This window comes from Ischnura elegans, chromosome 1 (assembly GCF_921293095.1).
Source record: "Ischnura elegans chromosome 1, ioIscEleg1.1, whole genome shotgun sequence".
Lineage (NCBI taxonomy): Eukaryota > Metazoa > Arthropoda > Insecta > Odonata > Coenagrionidae > Ischnura > Ischnura elegans.
In genome coordinates, this window is record NC_060246.1 from 84,573,585 (window position 1) to 84,593,941 (window position 20,357).

Here is a 20,357-nt window from a genome sequence, read left to right on the forward strand (position 1 = left end):
CTATGAATCACTAGTAAAGTTCATCTTCTTTATCATGCTGTGATCCTATACCAGTTGATTTAATGCATGTCATGAGCTCAGTTGAACTTATTTTAGTCTCCTATGATGTGAATCTAATTTTACTCCATTCAATTGTTAGCTCTGAGCTTGTGTTTTACTTTATTCAAGACATTTTTCAAGTTTCTAATCAGAGTTATACAGGACTCTGCCTCAGTCTTTTTGTCCCTTTTTCACTTGACTTGTATGTTCAAGCTATTCGTCATTGTACACAGAAATCTAATGTGAAATGCTGTATTTGGTGATACAGTGGAACTTGATTAGTACGTTCCTCCTTAGTATGTTTTGTTCCTTAGTAGGGCGATTTCTCTCGGTTCCGGTACCATCCGAACAAAATACAGGTAAAAGTATTTGGTTAGTACATTTGAAAATGTTGCACTTTCGTGGTTAGTATGCTCAATTGCTTGCTGTGACGCGAAATGCGGCCATTTTTCGGGAATGTCTGACTATGCAAAACTCCAGCCAATGAGAAGCTCCAATTTTCCCCACCCCGATCTCCTCACCTTCTGTTGCCTTTGGAGTGCCACACTCCGAACAAATTTTGTTAGTGGGCAGTTGTGGCTATTGCACGAGTTATCATTGCGAGGGCAGTTAAATTACAATTGAAATGGAGAGAGAATGAATTGTGATGCAGATTACAACTTTAGAAAAGATTGAAATTCTCGAGGAAGTGGACCGAAATCCACTCTTAAAGTGAGTGGAATTAGTGCGAAGATCAAACATTCATGCAAAAGTGCATCCACATTAAGCACGATTGTCAGAAACAGCAAAGAAATCCTAAGTCGGTGTGCCAAGAAGCAAAGGCGTGTTCGTGATGGGAAATTTCCAGAATTGGAAGGTGTTCTTCTTTAATGGTGTAAAAAAGCGTGAAGTTCGAATGTGCAGTTCGATGGTTCCATTATTAAAGAAAAGGCAATGCAGAAGAGTGTGAAATAGCAGATCACACAATAGAAGGAGCAGAAATTACTCCTTTTCCTCTAGAAGAGTGGCGTCAGATTGCTGGAGAGATGAATTTTAACGAGTATTGTGATTGTGATGATGATCTCACTGTTTGCCAAACCATGTCAATTGATGAAATTCTTGAACAGGAGTTGTTAGAAGATGAAGATGATGCTGAGGAAGGAAATGAGTCTTATCCAATTCCCACTTTTTCTAAAGCTATCGAGGCTGTGGAGTACGTGCGTCATTACTTGACTATTGTTGCGGGAGCAGACGAAGCTCTGGATCTCCACACAAAGCTTAGCGTAGGTAAAAATACTTGATCTCAGCAAGAGAAATAGAAAGCAGATGACGTTAGACAAATTTTAAAGTAAATTTCGACATAAAATCATTTCGATATAAAAATCTTCTTGTAATGATGCTGTAATATAATAATCTTGCGTGTTATTAATCGATGTATCGATCAATATAACTATCGATATGGTTTCATTCCAGAAGCTAATGTGTATGGGCTTTGCCGTAATTGAATGTCAATAAAATTTTGCCCAATTTTTATGATGTTTAAAAACAGTCAATTGTCTTACTCAGGGTTATATTCTCCGAGTACGTTGTGAGAAAGAAGAAATGACTTAGCTTCACTTGTCCTCTTTCTATAAATATAAATCACTGGAGATTGACTCCGTTTTCATGTAATTGTCTTAGGGAGATCTATGAAACATTGTCATTTTTATACACATGGTATTTTTTTAAAGGTAAAGCTCATTTTCTGAAAAGAGTTCAGGAAGGCGATCCTATGAGAACTACCGATAGTAATTGCAATTATGATGACTTTTCCACAGATTGCAATTATCCCAACTGCTATTATTTACTTTCCTCATTAGCACGTTTTCCTGGTTAGTACATTCATTTTCTGTGGTCCCTCCAGAAACGTACTAAACAAGTTCTACTGTATTTATTTTCATCTGGATTGGCATATTTATTTAAATTTATTTGATTTTCAGTTCCTACTGCACCTCAAGATGTACAGTTGAAAGCCAAGAATACTACCTGTATTCGTTTAAGTTGGAAAGAACCTCTTTTAGTTAATGGTGTTGTTAAAAATTATGTTATCCGATATACTAATGATCCTACCCTTCCTTTGGATAAATGGACCGTGCTGAAAGTACTAGGAAATCATTATACCACTGAAGTAAGTTATTTGCCTTTGAATCATACATTTTATGAAAGTCTTTCTATGGATTGTAAACTTTTTATAAAAGTAAAACTAGTTTCTAATATGCTCTTGGACCTCATGGTGATATTGTTTATGTATGATGTTATTGATGATATTTCTATGCCAATTAAATCTTCAGCGTGTAAAGAATTTAGTGCAAAAAGTTGGGAGATGTGAGCTCTATTATTCTGTCTTATATCACCTTCTCCCAAGTCCCATCCATTGGAAAGCTTTTCTTCCTAGGTTTTTTTATATTTCAGTAATATAAATAATTTTTTCAAAAAGCCTGTTGTAGTGACTGGAAGTAATAAAGTCATATCCCTTTATTGCTAGAGGAAGATAATATTCTCTTGAAATAAATCTGCTTTAATTTTCGTTGTAAATTAAATGTCATTCTTAAGAAGTTTGTGTTTGTAGTAGTACCTTGAAGCATTTCATTCACCTAACTTAAAAGGAGTGGCTTAATTTTTTTATGATTGTATTTTTTTAGATTAGTGGGCTTTCGTCTAATATCCAGTACCATCTTAGCCTTCGTGCGGAAACTGGTGCAGGTGAAGGAGAGGCTGTTCAGTTGACAGCACGAACATTTCCAACCTCTTCAGGATCAGGAATCACTGAACCACCTGCCAATAGTGGTCCTGGGAATGAACAGAAAGATCAGCATTTAGGTAAGAACAGTATCCACTTTTGCTGTCGCCCATGGCTGAATGTGACACCTTGAGTTTCAATTATGAATCTGTCAAGAGGGTTTGATGGTGTACCTATTCAAGGAAGACTTCAGATATTTTTATGGGTGAAATAGCTTTCGAAATGTGTCGTTATAATAGAAGAATGATGAAGGTGATATGGATGGAGCATGTGAACATTGAACATAGCTCACTTCTCTTCTCTCCTAAGAAGAAACTTCGTAGGAGAGAAGAGAAATCTGGAAGAAGACCGTACAGTTTTACCAGGCACATTGATCAGGTGGAAGGGAAGAACAGCAGAGATTGGCCACTGATGAGATAAATGAGCAGGTTATGAAAGGTGTAAAGGAGGAGAAGAATGGTGTATTTGTTAAAAGATTGGGCAGGAGAAGAATTGAGTGGAGAGCTGTGCCAAACCAACCCTAGGGTTGATGAGGAAGGTGACGATGGATCAAATCCTTCAGTTATCATATTGTGTAAATTATTCAGGTTGCAGAATTTGCAGGTGTTAAAATTTCTGTGTGCAATATGTACTAGCCTGCGTGAAAATCAAATTTTGCATGTGGCCCTCTGCTAAAGACTGAAAAACTTTCATATTATGTCTGGGGAGGGATACTAATGGCTGAAAGGTTACCTTCTTGATTTTCAAGAATATGAGTTTTCACGATTTTATGCATAATTTGTGTGTTTCACTTGGCATTTGGGGGTTTTGGCTTTCATTACAACTTTTTCCATAATTTTCTGGGGGAGCTTCAATCTTACCAATCCAAACCAAACTACAGTTTAAATCAGAGGTTGAGTGATATTTTCCTGATTTCCAAATAAGCACAGCATCTAAAATTTGTTTTGGGAACCAGAAGCCCAATAACCCCAAGTACTAAGGGTGTGGAATTGATTTTTTTGGCTCAAAAAAGTACAATGGCTGTGACAAACATGAAGTAAATAACCTAAAGGATTGACTTTTTGATGGATTGACCTACTTCTTAAGGTTAGTGAGATAAGGTCCACCACATTCCGATCCATCACCCCCTCAGAACACCACCCTGCTCTGCAGAGATATGGCCAACACATATTACTTCTTCTTCCTATGACTTCTCCATCATTGGAAGTGCATCTGAATCATTAAAATTTTCATCTGTACGCAGAAAAGGTTTTATTTAGTGACTTTATTTACCCCCTTTATTGCCAACTGAATATGTATACCAACCAACTTTTGTCCCTTTTTCATATTGCATTGTGAAGTTTTTATTTAGCACAATATTGGGGCTCTACTAAATTATTTCAAAGTGGGATGTTTCTATAAAAAATGATAATGACTGGGAGGAGTTGTATCCTGAAGCTGTGATACCTGCTTACGATTGATACTAAAATGACTGAAAGATGTAGGTACACTACACCCCCATAGTATAGTCAGGAGAGAAGCACTCTGTGCTCTGGTCTTTTTGCCTCGTAATTTGCTGCTGAACATAGCAAGTTGACTGATGACTTCTAGCCAATCCAATGCATTGCTGGAACTTGAATCTTTGAATCCTTGCCCTACAAAGTTTTTACTTAAGGGTGAGAAATTTCCCAAGTAATTATTTTTGATTCTTTCAATTTGCAGGGATGATGGCTGGCATGTTCACCATTTTGTTTTGCATGATACTCTGTGTGACTTCCATCATGTGTCATCGCCAATGTCGAAAGACAGCATCACCCGACCTCCCGCCTGGGAGTTCAGGGCGCTGCGGTGGTAGTCACGGTGTCGGTCAACATGGCCTCCATGTGCCTGGCATCGGAGGGCATGCAAATGGGAACGGCCTCTGTAAAGACAGGGCACGTGGGTTTGTGGTGGGTGGCTCTGGTGGTTTGGTTCCCTCCTTGTCTGGTGGTGGTGCCAGGGCTGCTGCCGAGGCTCATGAAATGGAGTTCATCACACCCATGCTCGTGAGTGTTCCTCCCGAGACAGATGCTCACCTCGACACCAAGGTTTGTATGAATCATAGTTTTGAAATGCCATTCTGACCGTAAGCATGATATATGTTTTTTCGTCATTGTTCCAAGCAAGCATTCTCCTCTCCATTCACCTGATTACTTCGGTCTTGTAATTGGTCTCTCACTTTCATGTTATTCTCTTGTGATTCGTACATCTACATTATTGGCACCGCCCAACTGTGACATTTTGTTGCACATTATCATGCATTACATTTCAAAATTGAAGTAAGCCATTATGTGTGGTAAAAGTTAAATATCTTGAAGGAGCTAATGAGACATTAACTGGTGATATTTACCATATTTGCTTGAATGTAAGATGAGGTTTATATTCCTCCCAACTCCTTCAGTAAAGATTTATGAGAGCCCATCTTAAAATCTGATAGAAATTCTCGGATTCGATCTTGGGTCGCATAACCTAAATTATAGATACCAGCGTATGCTGCCAAATGGCTTTTCAATGAAAAACCAACATTAATTGTAGCAGTACCATAATTTAATTTTTTTGTTTTTCCGTCGACAGTTGAAAAACATTTTTTTGGCCGCAGGCGAATACCTAGATTACACGGCTCAGATGTCAAGTGTTCCTCCAACATGTCCGCGTGTGCACAGGCTTTACTCTGGGTTTTGCCTAGGAAAGCACCCATTTTTTAAGTGTCTCTGTTTTTCCTTAAGACTAGATATAGATTTCATAAATATGATTTCAAAACCATAATTCCATAACTTCAATCCGCCATGAGTTAGAAATTGGCATGCCGTAACTTTCCTTTGCAACGAAAGATTTCAGAAAAGTGCCTGTCGTCATATTCTTGGGGTATTCTTGAGGCTAGAGACTTGCAATTAGCAGTAAGACGTTTTATATATTCATTTTACATTTGCGTCACTTTTTATGAGAGTTTATGCCTATCCATATTTATTCTGCTGTTTAACAAATAAGGAGGTGCAAAAAAGCTGACTTCCCAGAAGGGATTGTGAACCATCAAAATAAATAGCAGCAGATCCACTAAGAAATCACTGTGAAATTTTAAGTTTAAGCCTGAAATTTGAGCCTTTTCTTCTCGTAAATAATGTTGCTTCTGGGGGACGTCGCCTTTAGTTTTGGGAACATAGGCATAGGAAACCAAAAACTATACCTTCATTAATTTCTCACGTCATCTGTTTCGGTGCCACACACTGGGAAATACAATGAAACTAGGGATTAAGATTACTGATGAAAGGAAATGGTACTTTAAACACTATTTTCAGTATTAATTTTGCAATTAAGATGTGTCAGAGAGGTTCCAGTGAAGCACTCCAACGAGGTCTGTAAAAAAGCATTTCCCCTCTCTGAGTGACTTGCACATGTGTAGTGGATTGCCTACTACTTATCACTTTTTATTCAAGCTATGAAAGCTGTGTCTTTCTTGCATGTGTATTGTTTAGCGTAGCACCCTTAGTTCATTGTCTTGAAGAGTCGGTAAATCTGTGATCTCGCACATGTGATGCTGTTGTCTCATTCCCATCATTTGTCATTTCATCATGAACCTTTCATATAGTCAATGTTCGTCCATCCATTTTGCATTTTTTATGAATGTTACCCTAGTCTCTGGTTTGGAACTATTCACACCTTTGAGATTAGTCTGTGTAACAACTCTCAAGTCATCTTGTTCTTCAATTTTAGGGTGGATATCCAAATGGCCAAATAAATGGTTTGAAGCATTCTTTATTAAGCAATGGTCGAATCCCTAATGGTCATGTGGCAAGAATCCATGTTCACATCACAGAAAATCCTCAGGTCAGTGATTATCTATGATGTTGTTGAAATTTTGTTCTGAGTTTAAATTCAATTTATATCAAAATTATTTTCTTATGTAAAATTGTGTGTGGGTATGATTTTCACTGACTTAAATAAATTTCATTTAAATAATACCACTATGAAAATTACCGTATGGAAAGCAAATATATTAATGGAATTAGTTCAGATCCAAACCAAATGTTCAGTTCCAGGATAAGAAAAGTTTGAATGGCAGGGAGTAGTTTCTTAGTTAACAGTCAAAAAGTCAACCAATGAGTAAATTACCCCTGGAAACAAATCGTTTATTAGAAATGTCTTAATTATAATGGACATTAAATCAATGATGTATGTGCTATGGTATTTTTGCGATGATTCATAGCACTATTCAGCATCACATAGGTTAATGTTTGATTGAAGTTTTCGAGTTCACAGTTACTTCAGTTTTTTCATTGCAATGAATTGAGTACCTTACTTATTTTTCGAGGTGATTATTAAATCTCCCACCAATGGAAAAGGGAAAGTGTAAGGAACTCCTGATGTTTCTTAAATATAGTTTTAATAATTCCATTTGGAGAAATCTGTTCATGCAAATAACGTGGTAAATAAAAATGAATGATAATAATCGTACCATTAGAACTATTATTTTTTTTAAATAATGTATGGTAGTTTGCTATGCAATGTATGCAAATATTTTTAGGCATAGTAATACTTTTGGAGATAGTGCTGCGTTTCTTCTCATTGAATTTGAAACGCAGCAGTAGACATATACCATGATCTTTTGCAATTGTATATGGATAGTAAAGTCAAATTTTGCCAGAGAGATATGGTGGAATGGCATATCGATTGACAAATAAAGATATTATATTGCCCACTAATTTTATTCAACAGCTCTTAACAAGTGTTTTGATTGCCTTGCAATCATCATCAGGTACTAATAGCATTTACTAGAATTATCTTGAAAAGAGCTGACCTTAAATAAAGTGAAGTGACATTAGAAAGGATTGTGTTATGTGTGGACACAATGTAATCATTAATACAAATGCTACCTTTGGTGGTGACCATAATTATAATAAATACCATGTTTGTAGTCTACTTCTAAACATGTAGTTGGTATGTTTGAGTAATTGATGCATTTTATTTATTTTTATGAATATCCATTAATTTAATTTGGAAATGTTTAACTGATGTTCCTATCCCAAGTTGTGGCTTAGTCGCAATCTTCTTATGTTATTCTTTGAAAAGGTAATTTTGTGAAGATATATTATGCATGTTTGATTGCTCACCAAACCATTGCATTTACTGTTTTTTTAGATAAAAATGGATTATTTATTATCCTTAACATGCTTCACTGGGGTTTTATTTAGTTAACCATTTTTACACCTACACTTCATCATTTACGGTCATGAAGAACTTAAACCAAAGATAGTGGATTCAAAATCTATCATTTTTTCATATCCTTATTCATGAATTTTAAGAATGGAAGTTCTTACTCACTCTACTTGTTATAAAGTTACTGTTTTCTTCTTTCAAATTTAGTTGCTGAATTTTGTCCCATATTTTAAACATTCAAGATTAGGAATTTATTTTTCCAAGTTTCCTCTACAGCTGTAAATTTTCTATTAAAAGTTTGTCAATTTTTTTATATTCTTTGTAAGTCTCTAAAGTAAAAGAGACTTAATGAAAGGCCATGAGTCATTTCCATAAAAATTATTTATGTTGTTAACCATCTCATTTAAATCGTAAATTTTCAAATCAAGCTACTTTATGACTGATTTTTCACTAGTGGCTTGCAAAATATGAGTCAACTTTATAGCCATTCACAAAGTGTTTCGCAATCACCTCTTTTTCTTGCATCAAGGAAATATTGAGTTGAAATGGAAAAGTACACATTATTGTCTATTCCCTCTTTATAGTATGATCTCGGCACTGTGTCACGTATCCCCCTCCCAAAGCATCTCAGCCAATATACAGCTATCGGAGTCCACACGGATGGTGAAGGAGACACAGTTCTTTGGCCAGGCTGCAACTCCACAGAGAAGGCTTCGAACTTGCTGCTTGGCGAGTCGGAGGATGAGGACGAGGAAGATGAGGGGGTGGTGGAGGGGATGCGTGGAGGTGGAGGAGGCAACAGTGTGAGCGGTGGCGGAAGCGTCGGCGATCCAGACACAACGCAGCTGACGAGCCTTAGCTACGATGCGAACGAGGACGAGAGTGGGTGTGTTGGTGGTGGCCGTGTGGGGGACAGTGGGGCTCCGTCGTCATCTTGTGGGGTCGACCAGGAGGACTCGAGTCGTTCAGTTACTACTTCAGGGCAATCGGAGCCTTCAAACGTCAGAGCGGCGCCGATGTCTTGGCATCAGCCCGAGTTCACTTTGGGGCACGAAGATAAGCAGCAGTTGTTCTTCTCGGACAACAGCAGTGGTGACCACGGCTCTGGTTTGAGGGAAGATGAGCCCATTGTAGAGGGCTCATCGTCGAGGTCTGGAGTGAGGAGGCACATCCCCCACTCCCTAGGCTTAAGTTTGGGCCAACCCCCATCCACCTCGACCCCCTTGCTGGTTCCCAAAGGGTGAAGGACTCCTCCAAGGTCCTCTCACTTAATGTTTCGGATGGATGCGGGTATAAACTTTTACGTTTAAACAATACACTTTGATATTTATAATTGAACTACCTTTTTTGCGAAGTATTTGCTACAGCTGTCCCAAGTTACAAAAAATCTTTATCAGTACTACTTCCTTTACTAGTTGTTACAAAGACTGGAAGGGGTAAAAGGACTAATAGAGAATGTAGATAGATTTTTGGAGCATTATGAGTGACTTTAAATTTTTCTCTTTTTTCCTCAAAGTAGTGTTGGGGTTGAGGACTTGTTTTGCCTTTATAATTTTGTATTAATTGTGGTAGTAGAGCTGAGTTAGTCGTGAGAAAATTACAAAAATATGTGGGTGAGTGAGTATTGAGAATTGCAAATGGAATCATGACTGAATGAGAAATAGGAATTACTTGTAGCCTTTATTGGCATGAATGGAAGTCGTGTATTGATTTCCTGAAGCCTTCAAGTGTTTTCATGAAGTCTAACATTGTAATCCTCAAGAGGAAATGTTGCTTCATGGTTGTCAGGATTGAGTAAATATTTGATAAAGAGGGGTTAAGAAATTATTCCAATTCTGAATCTTTGATTATGGTCAGTTTTGATGTAATGGAATTCGATGTTGTTTCATGACTCTCAAAACCTTGTTTTAACGGTACCTAACTGGTCATAGTTGATGAGACATTTTTGGAATGGTTTTTTCCTCTGGTATTAATGGTCTTTGATCCATAAGATTATCATCATTTTTAGATGTACACATCCTAACTTGGCTTATGAATTAAGAAAAAATCTCTTGCATCTGATACTCCAGTCATTATTTCCAGGGTACATGTAGATCATATTAACATTTGTTATCATCTCAACTTAATCCTTGCAAGGTTCTTCTCTCAAGTTTTCCTTGCTATTTTCATGGGATAAGAACACCAAAATATATGTCAATGTGCTTCAGATTGATTTGAAACAAATTTATCCTAATCAATCAGTCATCACCTCAAGGATTACTTTCTTCAGTTAAAAAGCTTTGTTTTATTTTGTCTATCAGAGCTCGCATATTTTATCATTCTCAAGGATTTGTGCTTGTACTTGCATGCCATATATATACTAGATCCTTTTATGTTGACCTTGATCATTTCTAATATTTTTGCAGCCATTGAAATCTTGTAGTTCCAATACATTACATGCCATAGTCCACATTTTGTTAAAGTTCAAAGCTAAAATGCACTGTTGTTATTTATGAATGATCTCCAGTGAAGGTGCTCATATCTATACACACACAGTTCTTTGAAACTAATTCATCTCTTTCAATATTTACATTACTAATATTTCAGCAAATATTATTGTTTTCCATAATTTGCTTGCCCTTTGCATATTTCTAAGAATTGCCTGTGAAAAAAGTACAATATCCATCTCTTAGTTGATTTTTTGGACCACTGAATTCCACCATGACGTGTTATTCAGGAGGTCCCCTAGGAATGATTGATATGTGAGAATGTGCTAAGGTAACTCAATCGCTGGGCAAATAAATATATTATTATTATTATTATTATTAACTGGAGACATATTAGCTTTTCGCGTTGATGTAATGTCTAATTTTTGTTTGATGCTGCACAGAAGCCGCTGTTGATGGAAAAAAACTCACTCATCTCACTCACTCACAGATTCATTCATATGCATGTATAAATATTTGTATAGAAAATTTGGATCCTTGGTGCCTTCAAATGTACAAATGCTCTTCAACTCTCTCCCCTCCCCCTCACCTCTCACAGCTCACCAATCGTTTCATTTTTGAAGAAATTCATCGCCCTCCTCTCCCCTCTGCTACCCCCTCTTCTTTTATTTTTACCCTCTGATCACCATCTCTCTCTTTTGTATCCAATTTTCTCTCCTTTTTTTCTCGTGCCATTTAAATGGAAGAGCCTTTTAATCTCATTTCTCCCTCCTTCTATGGATAACCTTGTATCCCTCTGTCTAAATAGCCAAGTTACCATGGCAATGGCAGACCAAAGCAAAAGACATAGAAATAGTTGCAATAAAACTTGTAAGAATGTGATGCATAGATAGTGCTGAAGACCTCGTTTTTGTTTGAAGCATTTACACAGTTCTGTAGTAAATGGGTAATAAAAAACGCTTTTGCATTTATTATAATTTCCTATGATAATGATGAAGTACAATATCTCCCCCTTGCTTAGCTGTTAAAATGTCTTTTACTTTGGGCTCTCCATAAATTATTTTGTTTTCTGGCTCATAGCTAAACTGAGGCATCTATTTTTAGCCATTTTGGATGACTGGAGTACTTGCGTGTGTATGCAGTTTCTCTTTACAAATTCTTTGACAAATGATTACCTCATTTTATAAATATATATATATTATATATATACACACATATATACATAAAATATATGTTTGATATATTGAATTGTGCTTTTAGTTGTAAGTTAGCTGTCAGAGGATCTTTCTTTGTGATCAATTCATCTCCTTTACTCCTATTATTTTTTCCGGCTTCATAAGTTCATCCAATATCAACTTTCTATACCCCTTGGCCTCAATGGACTTGACTCCAAATGAATTCATACCCTTTTTGATCCTCGAGAGGCCTTGTGGTACATCCAAACAACGTTTTATAAAACTTTGTTTTTTTTTTAAGTCTCAAAGCACTGAAAAGTGATTGCTAAATATAACTGTTCCTGTTTGCGGTTGCAAACACCATCCATTTGTCAAATTGCAGGCCATAAGTAATGCATCATTCATTAGGTTGTGTCTTTCACTGTTCCATTGTGTTCAGAAAGGTCAGGTGCAAACACCATTTCTCAAATATATAGAAGTGAATGTAAAATGAGCACTAATGTTATTTAGGGTTTAACTTGATATTGTCGTGCGAGTATGTTTTTCTATTGAGAAATAAAGGTATGTTGTCTCACCACGTGATGGTAAGGCTGTAAATGTAAAGGGTAGACAGCTGAGTGCATTTGAGTGAATGTCCCTGCCTTTATCTTGCAAATACACCCTCTCTTTCTTTCTCCACTATGCTGAGCCAGCTGCAGCCATTAGGCTATCTTAGCATGCACATTTTTTAAAGACAGTGGTGCGTTTTAATCTGGTGCTCATGTGGGGTTTTTGCTGTTTGAATCAATAATATCAAAGCCTTCAGCCTCTTAATCTTTCTTCCACTTTGATATTCTTGATGTTACCTTCCACCATGTTTCTTAAATCATTGTATTTTTGAATCATTTAATATCATACTACTCATAATTTCAAAATTCCGATTGCTTTGTCCCATAGCAATTATAGGGTGGGTCACTGGTGTGTTTTTTCTCAGGCATTGTCAAGGATGTCTTTAGATGCTTTTTCACAGAAAGAAGGAGGGGGGGTACTTAGATGTCTGAAATGAATGTGCACAACCCTCGAGTCTAGCGTGCTGGGTATGTCAGAGTAGATATGGCTTGATTTTGTGCTACATTTTAAATTTAAACCCATGATAGCATTTAAAATTTGCACATTCCTGAATATGATACTTGATTATGGTGTGGTGATTGACGGTCATATTGTCAACGTCTTGCCACAAAAAATGCCGTTCATCTGCATTGACATTTCTTTTATGATGCAGTTGATAATTCTTATGATTATATTGAGTGCATATTTGGTTTACTTGGCACACTACACTGCACAAATTAACTTCAAAGATATTGTCTTTGCCATCCATTGGGAGAGGGAAGGGTTATTCTTTATAGTTAACCGAATGGGTTGTTCTTTCTTGGCACTCAGTTTATCATTCCTCTTATGGCAGCATAACTCAACACATTATTCATATTTCTTTTTTATATTCATGGCATGGGCCTCCAATGATGAACTACCTCACAGCTACTTTTGTACCCTCTGGTGTTATCTCAGGGAGTTAAACTTTAAGTAGCACACCAGGGGAGATTTTCATGTACTCCATTTTTCTACCTTACCTTTTCCTTACCCTTATCCACTCCAAATAGCTAATGCTTGGCAACTGTATACCATAATGACACAATAATATTCAGCAACTGTTCACATTGTAACACTCCAACAGCATCTACTCATTGCAGTGCCCAATGTTTTGGATAATATTATGCTTTCTGCATTTTTAATTGATAGAAGCTACCTGCTTTGCTGGTAATATTAAGTATTTATAAATAAAATAAATTTATATATATACATATATCTATATATGTGACTATAAAATATACAAATCTGAGAAATATTGATTGTAGGTTTGCTAACTGCTAGGCAGTTGAAAGAACAAGGAATAATGGTACACATCCATCCATTTGTTGGGAAAATGAACTGTTTTTTGGATTTAAATTTTCATAACATATGTACAGAAAGTAATGGAATGGAAAGAGCGATGAAATATATGTAATATTTGGATTATGTACAGAGAAAAATGAATGGTGTTAGAAGAATAAGTAGGTAAACGCCAGCATTCATTTTATTACTTATGGGCTGTTACTTTGTTAATCAATTGTAATTATGAATGTCAAATCAGATATCTACCTGGTGATTTGTTGTTTTGGCACAGAGTCACTTATTATTTCAGTTAATGCTGTAATCTCATATAAGGGAGGGTAATTGAATATTAAGAATTAACTTATGTTTTCACATTGTAACTTGTTAAAAATATTGATTGTCAGAATTTGTTGAAATTTAAAAATTATTGTGTGGACATCCATAAAATTTACTTTGGTGATAACAACAGGCTGTTCATTGTTGTTTCTGTAGCTTATGTTTTTCATTTTTTATGCTATACTTTTTTTTGACTGATATTGGCCTACCAGCGGGGTTGCTAGGAAAGTAAAAGAGTAAGTGGTTCACACAGATTAGGTGACCTTATTTTGAGATGTATGTCTGGTGCAGTTGCAACAAGCCTTCCAATGCCTTACATCTTTTAAGATGGTGCATGGTGTGTGGGGTATCTCACTCCATAGCACCTTTTCAAGTACCTGAATATTGTTTGAGTGTTTATAATACCATTCAATTTTGCAAAAAAGTCAGGCTTGTGTGAAAGTCTGAGCTGCTCGTCATTTTGTCAATTTTGTCTTTTTAAGCATGTTTTATTCTTTTGTAAGTAACTGACTAAAATGCTTCTCCTGACCTGTCGAAGGGAGCTGGTGTGCATGGAAAATTGTGTATAAAAGATGTCCGGTAACTTTTTTCAGTGTTACAGGTACGTTAAGGTGGTTGGTGTGTGTGTATGTATGTTTGTGTGAGTGTGCTGAAGTTGTGCTTGTAAATAGCAAGATGTTGTACTTGCTGCAATTATAAACTAAAGGGTTGTTGTGGCACTGGTTGTATCAGGTATACAGTTTCCAAGCATTGTCACTGCACTAGAGTTAACCATTCGAAAAAAATGGTCTTTTTTCACCTAGAAAAAATATTATAATAGTAATATTTATACCCAATTCACAGGGTTAAAAATCCATACACAATTTCTTTAATCATAGTGTAAATGAAATTATATAGTATACTATATCTGCTTCTCTTATGAACCAGTGAGTCCATTTTAATTGAATTATAGAGTATTTTAAAAATAAGTGAAAATGTGATTATATGAGAAGTATAGGAAACGTGTAGTGTGGTTGTACCTAAAATATTACCAACATGGTTTTGAAGGTTAAGAGATAGGATTTTCCCTTCTTGGGCTTTCATAACCGGTCTGTACAGAAGGTTGCATTCTGTCGGCATTAAATGTCAATGTAGCAGAGTTTAAGCAAATTCATTTAGCTATTATTGTTTACACATCTCCACAGAGAATAGGGGGAAATTGAAGGTATACTTCCAGAGTTTTCCGTGCTTGAAAGTGATGTAGTTGGAATTGAAGGCAGTAAACTGTTTGTAAGAAAATGCTGACACTTGTAAAATATAGAGAAACTGTAAAGAAATATAAGGAAGCAATTTTAATAATTAGAGAAGTTATCAGATATAGTTGAAAACAAAAGACATTGTAAATTTTGTGAAATTTTTTGTGATTTTTATTTTGGCTTACTCAGAAGGGTGAGTTTTCACCTCATGTTTGACATATGTGCTTCAAATGGTACATCATCTGTGAAGCTGCTTTGTTGCCAACGGAATTTTTTGTACAAGAAACTCCTCCAACTCAGAACAAGGGCATGTGACAACACATTTATTCTCACAACACTTGAAGGAAAAAATAGCAGTGACTGTTATCAACAGTTGGTAAAGAGGAAGTTGGGGCACAAAATAAGCAGTGCTTCTTTCCTTGTAACAATACTGTGTCCTTAGAGCTTATATTTTTATATGTTTTGTATCTCTTTCATCAGTTATTTATTAATCAGTGTTGTATTTAAACAATTTTACTGTGGTGGAAATCTAGCACACGTTCAGTTGTGCATTTCCATGACAACGAAGTTCTTGAGTTCTACTCGGTGCTAGTGGCCCTGCAGTGGGCACATTTTTCACAGTCACAGATGCTCAGTCCCTCTTGCTCATTGTTTGCACAAAGCAACAAAAGAGAACAACTAAGGTGCAACAACACTGTGTCACATCCTTTGTTTTGAGGCTTTGTTAGTCTCAGCGCCGTAAATGCTACCTCAAGACAGGCAATACATAACAACTAATTCAAGGGCATTCTTGTCACTTGACTTGAAGTTTAGTTTTTGCAAATTGACTTTGTATTCCTGTTCATACACATCCATTTCTATAAATGTTATATTTTGTCAGGTGCACTATTATTTTTTATGGAGATTTGAAGTCACAATCTGTTATTCACTCAGGAAAAGGTTATTATGTGTTTTCTGAAATTTTTTTAAGTATGCACTTCAAATTTGTGGTGTGAAACTGTTGTCATCGAATCTCTGTAATTAGTTTACCTCATTTTATTCTATATTGCCTGCCTCATTGAAGCAGTTTAGTTTTTAATAAGCATGAAAGTGTTAGCACTGGGGAGACTGGTGCTCGCATGATCGCAGCAAAGAAAGTATTATTCAGATCAAGCTTATTTTTGTACAGGATGGCCCCTACAAGAGGAAAAGCAAATACTGGGACAAGCGTAGTCTGTCAATCGACACTATTTTTGCCACTCTGTTGGACATGAAGATTGAATTTGATCAACTCAAATGGTGTCACTTAAATTCTGATGGTTAAATGAGCCATCGTTCTTTGTCACTATTGGTAATAAATTCAAAATTTCTAAGTTCCTCATTTTACTGTTGGAACATATTCCATGGTAATGCTTTTCCCAGCTTGGGCATATATGTCTTGGCTCTGAATATGTGCATTTGACTGACTACGTGTTTGTAATATATGAGAATGTTCCCTTAGGCTTTTGTTATAAGAGGAACAAACCCTTTTACGATGAATGAATTCTATATAATAAGTCAAATAAAAAGCAAGTCACACAAATTGTTGTATTTTCATTTATGCCTAGTCCTTTTGGGTGATGTCATACTAGAATTAGCGCAAGTAATCCTGTGCTCAGATACTAGTTTGACGTGCACTATTCTATTAGTGTGAATAGTCAATGGTGATAAAGGAAGTGAAGACGGAGTTATGGAAATGGCAAAGAATAGGTTCGCGCTCCCAAGTTCCATTCATCAGACATATCCTCTTACGCCTTAGCTCTATGAAATTGGGGACCGTTAGCTTTCAACCAAGCAATGATGGGGTCTCTCATGACATGAATTATGTAGCTACTCTGATGAGGAATTCAGTAGATGGAGGGAGAATGGTAACGGAAATATAGGGTGGGTCTATGGGGGATTCACTCCTGGTACCTCTTGTAAGTCTTAAGACTTTTATTCCTGGACCACCAGGAGCAGGAAGGATGAAAGTAAATGAAAAACAGATGAGGTGCCTTCATAATAAGTAGTCGGTGGAGGCAAAGGATGGAGAATGTCATTCAGGTGATGTGGACTATCAATAGCAAAACTGAATTTACTCTTTCTAAAGAAATTGGAGGAATAATCTCAAGAGTTTTCTTTCGATGATGGAAGGCGAAGTTCCATGACTATGAAAAACAAATCTTCCTCTGGAAAAATCAGCCATTCACTGATAACTTATTAAAGAAATGCAAAAGTTGCCTTCCACTTTTAGGTGTCATGAGAATTGCAGTTCATTAACTCATTCTGGCAGAGTCCTTCATCTAAAGGATGGATCACATTCTTATTTTTCATGTGAGAATTTTGATTCAATGCATTACTCATGAGTGACCTATTTGTACTCTAATTCACGCAAATATGTGACATTTAATAACTAGGAATGATGGTAAGTTGGCAATGCTCAATTCACTTTTTATTATTGCCGATTGTGACAGTGTGTGAAAAATTCAGGCACTTGAATTTTTGCAGTTTTCGAAAGCGTCATGCCCCCTGATTTTGTGCTACAAATTGCTCAAGATGTAGGCAAAGGACAAAAAAATGGAAAACTATGAGTGTTTAAAGTTTTCAGTCTATCATAATTAACAAAAATAAAACTGATATATTGCCAATATACAATCTTCTCTGCAGCTATTCCCACAAGAGGTTGCTGCTCCTAATTGGTCGCCTACAGGCCACTCAATCCTGGCCATCCCCTCCTGTCAAAACCTTCTCCCTTAAATCATTATTGACACTACCTTCATCTTCTCTTTGGTCTTCCCCTCGTTCTCTTCCCTTCCACTAGCTAATTTAGAATTCTGTTCTCCAAATACTCCTCATCCCCTCTTAAAGTATGACCAAACATTCCATCCTTCCCTGTTGCACCTTTCTTGAGATAACAATGACTCCTGCCATCTCCCTCATTGTCTTATTCCTAATCTTAACTCTTCTTATTTTTCCCATTATCTCTCTCAGGATTTTCATCTCTGCCACATCCACTTTCTTTTCATGGGCTTCCTTGGCAGGCCAGGTTTCGCTTGCATATATGTCGGTGCTCAACAATTTTGTGCTCTTCCCTTGATCCTGCTCTCAACCCTGCGATCACACAACATCCATGATACTTCTTTCCAGTTTCTCCTCTCTGTTTGGATTCTTTGGTTCACCTCTCTTTCAAGACCACCATCCTCGGATAGATACGATCCAAGATATTTAAATTCTCTAATTCTATTCAAACTGTTCTGAATTATCTCGACATCTCCAATATTGCCTTCTCCTCCAAACCACTGGTATTCATGTCTTCATCCTGCTAATCTTGAGCCCTCCACCTTCAATTGCTGCCCTCCATTTTTCAATGACTTCCTCTCTGGTCTTTCCCACCAACACTATGTCGTCCGGAAACAACATTGACCATGGGGCTTGCTCCCTCACCTCCTGTGTGAGGACATCCATTAACTGGTCGAACAGATGAGGACTGAGACTGGTGGAGTCTTAGCATACTCTGTTACCCCACCTTTGATCTAACCTGGGTGTATGCTGTCTCATACATGTCATCACTTTCCTATCCTCACAAAATTCACGGGCACCCACTTTTTCATCACACACCGCCAATGTAAGAGCCTTTGTGCCGTTTTTGGTGATGAAATAAATAAATAATATTCTCCTGGAGACTTGTATGCCTTTTCCACATCTCCAGAGATGAGGTGCATTTCTTTTGTCTTCTCTGTGTGCTTTTCCAACAGCTAACTCAAAGCAAGTATAGTATCCATAGTCCTCTTACCTGTAATGAAACCAAACTGTTAATTTCCTTATATGTTGCTTTCCTCAGTCTCTTCTCTATTATTTTCTTCCAAAGTCCCCTGGTGTGTGACATTATTTTCATTCCCCTATAGTTATTACATTTCTGGATATCACCCTTTTCCTTGTACAAAGGCACCAGCAGACTTTCTCTCCAGGAGTCGGGGATCTTCTTTTCATCCTCTAAGAGCTCCCATACAAGATCTTCTACCTTTTCCTTTCGGGCATTCCATATATGCTTCAAATGCTACTCTGCCAGGAGCTACAGCTTTTCCTTTTATCATATATTTCCAAAGTGCCTCCACAACTTCTTCTCTATAGTTATTCCAGGACTGGCACTGAGTTAAGTTATATTGCCAACTTACAATAATCCTTATTTATTTAATGTTTAACATAAAGTTACAGCACAACTTAATCAATCAAGAGTAATGCATTGGATCGGCATCCTTTAAGTTCCAGTTGGTGGGAAATAAAAATGTACAACATGTGTGCAGTAAATCTTTTGCTACATCAATGAATTTATCATTGGTTTGATTACTTTGCACATCATCTGGTAAAAAAAGACGGGGGATGGCAAGATGTCTATAAACACTGGTGTGTATGTTGATGTATTTCTCCAAAACTTTCTAAGTAGGCAGCAACGGCAGCATCTACACCCAAAAGAGCAAGGGTATGTCAAAAAAATATTTGTATTTACCTGGGCGTGATTGTATGTAATAGTAAAATATTTGATGTGTACGATATGGAAAATCCCTGCACACCACACTCTGTGGCCATATCAATTTTTTGCAGGCATTCCTAGATGTTATGGTGGAAGAGATTGAGAAAATATATTTTTATACTCTATGTTTTCTTAATAAATATATTGCTTTATTTTACTGCAGGAGATTCAGTATCATAGGCAGCTTTAGGGGGAAGGCAGGTGGGCACCCCCCCCCCAAACTCTTAAAAAATAGACAAAATTGTTAATATGGTTATCATTACATTTGTTTTATTTTGTGTATTACCTATATCATGGAGCCTCATAATCATTTAATTTATTATAAATAACTTTCATATAAAAATAAAGAGAATGTTTTCTACTGTAATTATTGTATTTCGTTTTAAATCTCAAATAAGAGTTGATCTGTCAGACCCTAGTGCTCCCCTAGAAAAAAATCCTGGATCCACCCCTGTGCAGTAGGCATCAGAATTAAAATTTTGAGAAATACTGCACTATGATCACCCACCCTTAATTAGCAAACAGTTTATCTTACAGTGCACCAGGAGACCAAAGCAATGTATTTTTTTCCTGTGTCTATGTGAATTTTAATTCAGCTGGGTGGCTTACAAAGAATCATATTGAAGCTGCGTGGACTTCCATTGCTAAAATATGTGGGCGTGGTACGCATTAAAAATTAAAATGCAGTGAATACATTTTTGTGCACCCCTGATTTATACTATCGCTTCAAACTATGTTATGTAGAAGAAGCGGCAGAAAGTGATCAAAGCTACGGCTAAC

At 36.7% G+C, this 20,357-nt stretch overlaps 1 protein-coding gene across 2 annotated transcripts in view; it reads left to right on the forward strand.

Moving 5' to 3' along the window:
• Window positions 1–16,610, forward strand: part of LOC124165058 (protogenin-like) — a 338,909-nt gene extending 322,299 nt beyond the window's left edge. Inside the window, exons 15-19 of one of the 2 annotated variants that reach the window (XM_046542305.1) lie at window positions 1,998–2,185; window positions 2,700–2,877; window positions 4,499–4,863; window positions 6,527–6,640; window positions 8,554–16,610. In XM_046542305.1, coding sequence (XP_046398261.1) covers window positions 1,998–2,185; window positions 2,700–2,877; window positions 4,499–4,863; window positions 6,527–6,640; window positions 8,554–9,213 — 1,505 coding nt within the window. In that variant the 3' untranslated portion in view covers window positions 9,214–16,610. The remainder of the gene's footprint in view (window positions 1–1,997; window positions 2,186–2,699; window positions 2,878–4,498; window positions 4,864–6,526; window positions 6,641–8,553) is intronic. The other variant, XM_046542314.1, reaches the window with a different exon arrangement.
• The last annotated feature ends 3,747 nt before the right edge of the window (window positions 16,611–20,357 follow it).